The 10809-nt window shown below is 41.9% G+C and overlaps 1 protein-coding gene across 6 annotated transcripts in view; it reads right to left on the reverse strand.

The window, feature by feature from the left end:
• LOC147205068 (transducin-like enhancer protein 1) overlaps positions 1-7606 on the reverse strand; it is a 34563-nt gene extending 26957 nt beyond the window's left edge. For 2 of the 6 annotated variants that reach the window (XM_086111022.1, XM_086111024.1), the window contains exons 1-3: positions 6676-7606; positions 4959-5059; positions 1638-1701 (exon numbers count right to left, since the gene is read on the reverse strand). In XM_086111022.1, coding sequence (XP_085967148.1) covers positions 1638-1701; positions 4959-5059; positions 6676-6699 — 189 coding nt within the window. In that variant the 5' untranslated portion in view covers positions 6700-7606. The remainder of the gene's footprint in view (positions 1-1637; positions 1702-4958; positions 5060-6675) is intronic. The other 4 variants (XM_086111025.1, XM_086111019.1, XM_086111021.1 and 1 more) reach the window with 3 other exon arrangements.
• Between the last annotated feature and the right edge of the window lie 3203 nt (positions 7607-10809).

Raw genomic sequence — 10809 nt, forward strand, 5'->3', positions numbered from 1 at the left:
ATGGTTAAATGACATCACAAATAAGACTCAGTTCACATGCATAACGCAATTACAGCCAAGGCAGTGAAAGCCTTGCTAAACACGGTCAAATGTCTGGCTGTCCTCCATTGTTTGTTTACCGTGTCACCTAAGTTGCTTCCCAGAAACAGAACCCACGTGAAAACAATCCAGATCAATGTTTGCCATTCTAACTCTGAACCCAAGTGGAAACACCAAATTAATACAGTAGATCCCATTCCTACTATCTATCCAGAAAAGGACTCAGAAATGAACAGAGACTTCAGTGAAAAGATGCACGCAATCAGGAATTTGTTATACATGAGCGCTTGGATCTGAACTGGAAACGGATCAAATCGGTGTTGTTTTGGAGCCAGACAAAGGCTCTCAAAGGCTTTGCTAACAACAGTGTCACTGTTTCCACGTAGAAGCTGAAAACGACGGCCTGTGAAAACGGAAAACAGAAGCGTGCCGCTTGAGCGGCCATTCGTGTCCATCACCTCACCACTGTCTCATAAACGTTCCCCTTCATCCTTGCAGACTCTTCGACCACATAACGCTTTCCTCTACCCGGTCCAACCTGCCTTCTCTTCACCACCTTACTCCACACTCAAGCCTCTGCCTAGGTATGGAACCATACCGTTGCTCACAAAGCATTACTTCTGTCCTGAGGTCTAGCCTCCACTACTCGGCAATGTGCTGAAAAAAAAAAATGGAAAGTGAGAGAGAAGGCTGAGTAAAGGAGACAATTGTGTTAGACCAGGAAGTAACAATGATTAACAAGGGGGAAATTAGAAAGGGATTAAGATGAAAAATAGAAATTCAGTTGATCCTGATGACATCCCCGTGGTGGTGTGGAGGCATTTACTTTGTAGAGGTTGTTCAATAGAGTTCTAGGAAATGTTTTTGTCCACATTTGAAAATAGAGCAGGGGGGGGGGGGGCTGCTGGATCGTCTGAAACATTACCATTTTAAAAACCAAAAGTTAAGCAGAGCTGCGGCGAGTTTGGCTGGACGCACAGAGTGAACAGCATTTGCTTCTGATCAGCTGCATTTACTGGATTACTTGTCAAGTTGTCCACGCGGTGTGCGTGTGGCGTGTTTTCCGCACACACGTGGGTCATAATAACTGACAAGTGTCATTTGGCTGTTTGGTGATGAAGTGCTGCTTCAACGAATGAAAATATATTGTATGCTGCCAATGTCCCTCACAATGTAAGGGAGGGTGGGCTGAGCAGTGGCCTATTTGCATCAGACAGGCACCTCAAAACAGACTAATTTCAGCCCAAATATGAACAGATGGTGTAAAGTTTTCTATAATTCTTGATTCTTCGCGGGGTTTGACAAAAGAATGTCAGACATGCTATTAGGACACCTGGGAAATGTTTTGTGGGGGGAAAAAAATGCATGATGCGTCTCCTATAATAACTCGTAGGTATGTGAGAACGCCTTTGAAAATGACAGCGCTGGCTCCCACTTATTCTGTTATTAACACGCACACAAAGTGAATCATCGCTCGAGGCAAGACGAAAGTTCAGCAAGATCAGAACACACAGAGGGCCGACGAGGACACGCCACCTTTCTCAAGAGCGCTCGTGTTGGAGAACAAAAAAGAAAACAACAGCGTAAATGGATCTCACCATGACATAGTGTCTCTGCATCTCCGTCTTTTCGCCAGCCAACTTCTCACACTCCAGCTTGAGACTGAAACAACAAGTGCCACAGGTCGTCACAGTGAGAAGGGCCTTGAGATTCTTACGGCAGTATTGATATGCACATGCAGCACCGGTTTTTAACATAGCGCCAACCTCCCAAGTCAAAGGCCGCAAAAGTGAAATCATTAGGTGTTCCACCAACGTTTTCGGGAAGTATGCCAGGCAACCTTGGCGTTCAGTCCCATCGTTTGACTCGTGAGAACTTCATCTCAGGCAGCAACTAAAGGATTATGCCCACAAGTGTTTGGCTTTTTCTTTGGCTTTTTGTGATGCCGCCACAGCACAGTACAGCAAAGAGGAAGAAGTGCAAACCTGAAATGTAACTTGTCTGAATGGACGTTAGCAACATGTAGCAAAAGCACAATAATAGCAAGCACAATAATAACCAGAGAAGCTTGCCAACAAAACAGCAAACTGTTATTGCTAGTTACGCATTTGTCTGGCGGCTTCAGAGGGCGAATTGTTCTACTTGCTTTATTTTCGTTTTATGGAGTTCTCCTCTCATACCTTACTGGGTGCCTAATTAAATGACTCAGCATGCTGGAGCAGTGGCGTAATATGGGGCTTTTCAAATATTTGAGCCTCCTAACCCATGAACTTGTAGCATTCCATCAGTCTTGATTTGAGCCTTTTTTCCCCTTTTCAGCCATCGTACTTCAAATAAATGACTTAAAAGTGTCATATTTTTCCGATGTTCAGACTGATTTTGATCATTTTTCTTGACAGATTTTTCTCAATTTTTTGGTAAGATCCCGTGAGATTTTTGTCGGGTTTTGGACACATTTTTCTTGTGAATCCACGACGATATTTTGAATCCTATTTTTCCAACAGCACTCTGCTCCTTTGGCAGCAATGTAAGCAAAATTTATATGTAATTTGGAAAGCACCGTAGTAAATTGCTAACCTACGTGAATGCACTAGTCATATAGATATATATATAGAGAGAGAGAGAGAGAGAGAGGGAGAGATAGATAGATAGATAGATAGATAGATAGATAGATAGATAGATAGATAGATAGATAGATAGATAGATAGATAGATAGATAGATAGATAGATAGATAGATAGATAGATAGATAGATAGAAAAATAATATTAATTGTAAAAAAAAATATTTAAAAAATGTATTGATTTTTATCGGGCTTGTCAGTTTTTATGTCATAGTTTTATCATTTTGTAATTTATTGTCCAGTGTTTGAGATTGTTGTATGGTTGTTGACATTTTGGCTTGTTTGTTGTCAGATTTTTGTCAAAATCTGTCTATTTTTTAAAAATGTATTCATATTTTTTTCTCGTTACTTTTTGTTGACCTAAGTCAAATTACATTGAAATATATTATTAATCTATGCTAATGCAGTAGTAACGTCATAATTACAGTGCATATTTGTATAAAATTCTACGCCAATAAACATTAATTAAACATTGAAATACAAAAATACTACCGGTAAATACAGCACTAATGAAGCATGCCCTGACGGCAAATTCTTGTGTAACTTTGTCAACTACTTCATTGCACGGCATTTGTAATCTTCAAAAGTCAGAAGTTGGTACCGTCGTAGGCCGATGAGGCCCTGTACAGGTAATGAAGACCTTTTAATCCTGGAATGAGTTCATTCTTTTTACTATACATTATTTGCCATGTAAAAATGTGTTTCAATACATGGAATTCAACAGCCATTATGAAACTGAATTTGTTTGACAACAGTGGTTGCACTGTATGATGGTCTATTTTGATTATTGACAGATGTGTGGTTGTGTCTGCAGCCTCACGAGCCCTTTGTTGGATTAAAAAGAAGTTCTCGCAAAACAAACACGCAATTTGCGTCTCCTCTGGCAGTTGTCGCTGACGAAAGATGATAAGACGAGCAAAGGATGCAAACGTCTAATCGCACCTTTTTTGTTTACTCCCTGATTAAGGAATCCACAAGTTGCTGGGAGAAGCCCTGCACCGTCTGTTGAAATGGAGAACATGAATCTTCCTGTTGAGCCGTGACAACCGCGATGTGTGCGCCTGTGGGCTGTTTATACGCGTTTGCACATCAGCGTGTCTCAACTATCGACACCACCTAACACAAATACATTAATGCAAAAGACACACACGTGTCACGGGTGAAAATAAGGGGTGCTTTGCAAAAGGCCACGCGCTAGCCATTACCTCGACTCGGACCTACCGCAGCTTCAGAAGAGGGGGGGAAAAAACAGCCCGGATGTCTCAGTGTACTGCACGGTCTTGTGAACCCGATCCGTGTTTATGGGTAAGTCTGAGGCCAGTTTGTTATGCTAACAGGGGTGATTGCGGATGGCTGGGAATAGCATTGAGACCAAGGGTGGACAAAGTATGACCCGCAGGCCACATACAGCCGGCTCCATTCTTTGTTCCAGTCCACTGAAGAGTTCCATTATCAGGAACCGTTTTTTTTTCTCACAAAAATGGGCAATTAAAATGGATTAAATTTGATTATATTTTGTTATTTATTCATCTATCCCATTAAAAAACATATAAATTCATTGTAAATGTTCTCATCTGCTTATCCTCACGAGGGTTGCAGGCCGGGTGCACCCTGAACTGGATGCGAGCCAATCGCAGGGCACACATAGACAAATAACCATTCACACTCACAATCAGATCTAAGGACAATTTAGAGTGTCCCATTAACCTGTGATGCAGGGTTTTTTGAATGTGGGAGGAAACCAGAGTACCCGGAAAAAACCCACGCAGGCACGGGGAGAACATGCAAACTCCACACATGAAGGCTGGAGCCGGAATCGAATCCTGCACCTCTGCACTGACCACCATGCTGCCAAATTTAGTGTCAAAGGAAAAAATAAAATAAAATAAAAACAGTATTTTACACACATTCCACTTTTGAATCGCATAATTGGCTGATTAATTCTAATTGGGTTAATAATAAATTCCAGTAATATTTTGAAATATACTGTATGACTTCATCAAATAACCGGTAATTGAATTATCATTAAAATACATTTTAAAATTAGCAGGAATTAGTATTTTATTGTTCAAATAAACTGTATCTTTTTAAAAGAAACAATTTCATCACTTTCTGCTTATCCAAGGTCAGGTCGCAGGCATATAATTATTATCAAAGTAGCGATTTTACATCGAGTTTAACTGTATTTTTTTCTGACCTCCTCTACAAATGGTGCGGGTCATTCATGCCTTTGAGCACATAAGTTTGCCGAACTCTAGTTTAGACAATACAGATGACAGTGAGACTTTAAAAATCTACCTGTGGTACTGGGCCTGCAGGAACTGAAACTCCTCCTTGATGCGGTCCAGGGATTCTGGGATGGTGAACTTAAAGGGCTGACCCGGAGCCTGATGGGGCGTCTAAAACAAACACACACAACCATTATTATAAACGCCATGCTGCCGGCCTCAACGTGCATGGAATCCAGCCCAGACTCACATATTAATGACCACCATTTTGTCTTGAACGCAAAAACAATGGTATGAAACCTGAGTCACCGGGCTACAAACGGCTGGCGAGAGCAATTGATGGAGTCTGCCTTACAATTCTCAAGACAAATAAAACCTCACTAGAACAGCCTCAAAATATGTCAGGACAAAGATGAATGATTGTGTTTTTTCATTGCTTTCGTATGGCCTACAGGACTGTGACTGCCGTGTGATGCGTTTCTGGATTAATTGCAAAATTATCATTTGTGTTCAATAAAATGTGATTGTTGCTCTCCATTTGTATTTGCGTTAGCAGCCAATGAAATATGAATTTTGTTCTGTATTTGTATCTGCAATTCAGCATTAGGAGTCGATGGGAAATGGGAGTCACTATTCGCAATGTCACTGTCATGTGGTTGTTGCAAATTATTTACATGAGCAAGTTAGCTTGAGTGGTCAACAAAATATAGTTCTTGCTATATGTATTACAAGTTTTGCATTATCAGTCAATGCATTTTTAGCAGTAGTTTTGCATGACCAGTCAATGGAATACAGGTGTTGCCATTTGTGTGAGCAAATTGGTTTCATCAGTCAATTGAATATGTTTGCTGCTTTTTAGCATTAGCAAATGTGAATGTGAAATGTGAAGGCTTTATTCAATCAGGAATTTACAGCCAATCACCGAGTAGCGAGTTATAAAAAAAAGAATCAATAACCGATCACCGAGCTAATCACAAGATGGACCAATCTGTTTTAACAACTTGATGATTTGCTGTACGTTTGACCCCCTATTCACAGGGGATTGTCACGAGCTCGGCCCATGAAAAGCCAGAATTTGTGTATAACTGATCACCATTGAAATGCTTTGGTAGAAAATCCATAACAATTAAACCCCAAAAGTTCTCCCCAAAGCGCAAATAAACAGTCAATACAGAGAAAATGGGAGAGTGGTCATCACCCCCCCCCCCCAAATATATATAATTTTTAAGTATTTTAACATTTTGAAAAAAAGAATCAACTATCTACTGAGAAACCTGAGATTGTTGACGATGGAAGCACAGAACATGTTTGAACGAGATTTTGCTTGCTATATGTTCTATTTTGCGGATCCGATCAAAGGCGTCATTGATTGATTAGTGAATTATGACATTAAAACCGAACATCAATTTTGCATTAAATGCAAAATACCTGCAGAGAAGAGCCAGCCAATCAGATTTGAGTAAAGTCTAGAAATGTGGCTGCTGCAATTTGTAGTAGCCGGTTTGCATTAGAAGTCAATGAAATGTGACTCTTGCTATTCATCCATCAATCTTGCAATTTAGCATTAAGATGTAAGATAATTAAATATGGTCGTAGCTATGTACTGTATATTAGTAATTTAGCATTGGCAGTCAATTAAATAGGGTTGCAACTATTTCTATTCGCAATTTAGCATTAGTAGTCAATGAAATATGGTTGCAATCTATGTCAGGATGTTACAGGCAGGTGATGAACTGCAATGTCACAAAGGGAGCGGGGGAGGGTTGGGGGAGTTATAGGGGTCTTACCGGGTGTCGCCCCTGGGGGAACATCGTTATCTCCGGACGAGGAGTGGGGCGGGGGGTCTTCCCGCTTCCGTCACGATGCTTCCCTTGAGAAGCACCAAACCGGAGGGAGGTGGGGGGTGAGATTGGTGCTGCCGATGTGCTACTCCGGTTCACCAAGCCATCCGTCGGTCCTTTCCACACGACGACCGGCACTTGGGAGCCAACCAAGCCGTTAAACGCGCTCCTCCTGCGGCCGTTTCGAGCCCCTAAAACTCCCGCGGGCAGAGGGGCCGTAAATCAGGCAGAGAAGCACGGGGGAGCGGCTCATTAAGCTCCAGGCGGTAAAAGAACCAGGTGAGCAATGAAAAGAGATGGGTAGTCACCGCGCTTTGTTGTTGTCGTTTTTTGCTCCGATGTATTCCGAGTCAAGGAGGAAAAAGTATCCGTAAATTACAAAATCCTCGCCGAGTTAATTGCTCTGAAGAAGAACCACTTGACTCAATCCAGCCGTCCGGCAAATTGTTAATTTTGATATATTTACCTCTCCGTGACTTATGGTGAAGGCAAAGAAAGAGGAAATATGATGTCAGTTTGGATAACTACTTCCAAAGAGGCAGTGGTGGTGGAGGCGGCCGGAGGAGTAGTCCACCGTCCGGCTGCAGTTCCTCCTTCAATGGCAACTTTCTCACGCGGTTTCACGCACCAAGCTAACCGAAACTGGAGGACTGCCCATCGAGCGGCCACGGCAGCCAATCGGAGGTGCCGTTCCACGTGGGACTCGCGAGGGTGGACCGCGCCTGGGACCAATCGCCGCGCCGCACAGCGCCCGCCTTGTGGCCGTTGACCCGCTTGAGCTCTACCGGCGGTGGCCAATCGGAGCGCAGGCACTTCGTGCGGCGCGAGAGGCTGGCGAGAAGGGAGGGTGGAAGTCCTGGCTGTCAATCAAAGTAACGTGGCTCAACCACCTAATCGGGCCAAACACGCGCGCGCGCGAGCACACGCACACACACACACACGCACGTACGCGCACACACACGAACGCACACGCAAGAAGACTTTCTTGAAATCTTCCTAACAAGTGTCAAGACAAATCAACTCTCCCCTTCCCATATCTATATCTATGTAATGTTCTGTTTTGCACTATACATTTATTCTCGTTCAAACAGCTAATCTGCATTGGTACGGTCCCTTGGGAGAAGATCACCATCCTCACCTGGGAGGTCAAAGAGAAGCCGTTTTCTTCCCCCTTTATAGGAAAAAAACAAAACATTAAGATGGTCCAGGGTCAAACTCTCACCACCTGAAAAGCTTTTGTTGCCATGCAGGCGAGTGCGAGTACAGTGTGTTCAATTTGGGGGTAAATACAACTGAGTTCTCGTAAGAGTACTTTTTTTTTTCCTTTGGATAAACTTTTTTTTCCGAATAACATAAAAATATTATTAGTTGTTATCATTATTGCAAAAACACTTAAAAAATAGGACTATTCTTGTAATATTACTCTTTTTTTATTGTGAAATAATGTCTTTATTCCTCTAATATGAATCCTTTCTTTTTGAAATCGACCAATTTATTCTAATCAGTTCTTGTAGGACACATTTTTATTATTGTACGAGTACTTTTTGCTTGGGGAAAAAAAGTGACTTAAATGTTTGCATTCCTGTGCGATTTTATATTTATTGTTTTTCCTCAGAAAGAGACAACCGAAACTCAGAAGACAGACATTATTATTTTTGTTTATATTCTTGAGAGTGTGGCTAGGTTACAAACAACAGTGGTAAAAGTGGTCGCCATATGTGCATGTGTGCGACGTAAAAAAGGCGTGCCATGTTCCGCTTATCCCATCTAAGCATTTGGTGTGTGTGTGTGTGGAAGGAGGGCGAAGCCCCTCGGGCCGACTTCGACTTGTGATTGGCTCGGAGGGCCTCGACCCCTGACCTCTGCCGTGGCTGATCCAGTGCATATGAGCGACTCCTGACTGAGACCTTTCTTTCTCACAGCTCTCACCACACACACACGCGCACGCACACGCACGCACACACACACACACACACACACACACACACACACACACACACACACACACACACACACACACACACACACACACACACACAGGTGCTGTGCAGTGGGTGGTAGCGTTAGACACAGCAAAGACCTGCATGCAAAGCTAATGTTAGTGTGTGTGTTTTTGCATCCTTGATCCCATTTTGTCTCTTTGGGTGTTCCCTAAGCAGGACGAGCTGATTCTCTTGTAATGTTATATATACTTGTGAAGTTGTGACGACTTGCTGCATTTCAAGGCTAAAGGCACACTGTTTTTTTTTTTGTTTTATTCCAAATACAGTAAGTGGAAAATAGCCATTCCAACATGCAACAAACACAGTGGTGCCTTAGCTTACAAATGTGTTTTTTTTCCGTGATCAAATCGCGACTCACAATGTTTGTATCTCAAATCATCTTCCCCAAGTGAAATGAATGGAAATGCCTTTAATCTGTTACAGCCCCACAAAAAACATGGACAGTATTATGGTCTTGTGTTTTTAATCTGAAAAATAGCACTCTACAGTAGTAATATAATAAATCTACATACGATTCATCAATATGTTTGTGCCACAATATGTCCATATTTAGCAAACAAATTTAGAACCGAGCCAGATCATGTGTATATGCAAATAATTACAGTACATTTTTAAAAAACATCACATATCTTTTACCCAACATGCGCAACACATGAAAACTAAAGTAATTCATAAAATCAATAATAATAATTTTCACACCAGTAACTTCAAACGTAAATTCCCATGCACTTCTCATCACTTTTTGTGTGTGTGTGTGTACATGTGTGTGTGTGCGCGTGTGTGTGTGCCGCTGTCTGTGTGTCTGTGAGTTGTCTCTTCACAGGCAAATTGTACGATTTCATGCTGTGATCAAGCAACTGGGAAAGCCATCGCACTGCTCACCTGACTCCAAGGCTTCAGTTTTTTTATCGATCAATTCCAAATGCATGCCACAAGTCTCGAACAACGTTTCCTGAAATTTACAGTTCATAAACGACTCTCAGAACGATCAAAGCTGCCTCGCTTGTGACATAACTCCGGCCGTCATGTCTTGTCTCATCTTTAAACCTGTGCACACTGGCTGACATACGTCAAACAAATGCCCTTTTATCGAGAAATCAAGGCATGGCTTATGCATCTTTCAGGTCCGTCATGAGGACGAGATTTATAATTCATGAACAGATGATGAAAAGTGGCCCTTTCCCGCTTTCTCCACATCCGTGTAAACCTCAGTAATATTATTTCACAGAGGATTAAGAATATATGCCTGCAAATATTGTTATATTGTCTCTCTACAGGTGTTGCTGTACCACCTATGTTCAAATATCCATTGCAAAAGGGGGTTTAACGACACAACATTGTGCTAGTTTCCTTAGCCAGTTTATGGCATTTTACGTTATGCGTTAGCAAAAACCTGGCGTACGTTCGCAAGTTTGGTTAACGACACAACATGTAATTCTTTGATTTAATTAGCAAACGGAATAAACAGATCGAAGCAGGCAGTGAGCCTCTTTTTTGAAGAATTGTTCACTATTTGCCGCTTGCTGTGAAGGTCACTGCCACCACAGTTTGTGATTGCAATTCCAACTTCTGCTCACAATTTCAGACCCCCGAAAACTTTCCAAGTGATAGGTCATATCTTGAAGCATGGGAAATAAAGGCACCACTGTGCTGTAAAACAAGCAAATCATGATGCTTTTAAGTGTCTCTCCATCACTTCAGAGACACTATTGCTTTAAAAGCAACAAGTGATCAACCTCCACACTTGAATTCATCCAAGAGCATGTTTATGGGAGTTGGTAGATGCTCTTGTTTTGGTTTGCGACAAAGTCCAAAAGTGACCAGAAGTAAATAATAACCAAAAGCCCCTATGACCTGACATTAATACACGTGCTTCCTGATTGTCTTTTTTTAAGACAAATGTTTGCACACTTGGGATTCTTGAAAGGTGCTGCTGTCTAAGTTAGCAACACAGCTCCTCAGTTAACTCTCTAATATCATTGTGTGAGCATTATGGACTGAGATAATAACGCTTAACACTTGCTGTTTTTTTGACAGAAAAAGCAAGCCGTCGATTAGAAGGCATTTACGAGTGCTG

Source organism: Hippocampus guttulatus, chromosome 5, assembly GCF_054856545.1.
Source record: "Hippocampus guttulatus isolate MCC_2025c chromosome 5, RoL_Hgut_1.0, whole genome shotgun sequence".
NCBI classification, from domain to species: domain Eukaryota; kingdom Metazoa; phylum Chordata; class Actinopteri; order Syngnathiformes; family Syngnathidae; genus Hippocampus; species Hippocampus guttulatus.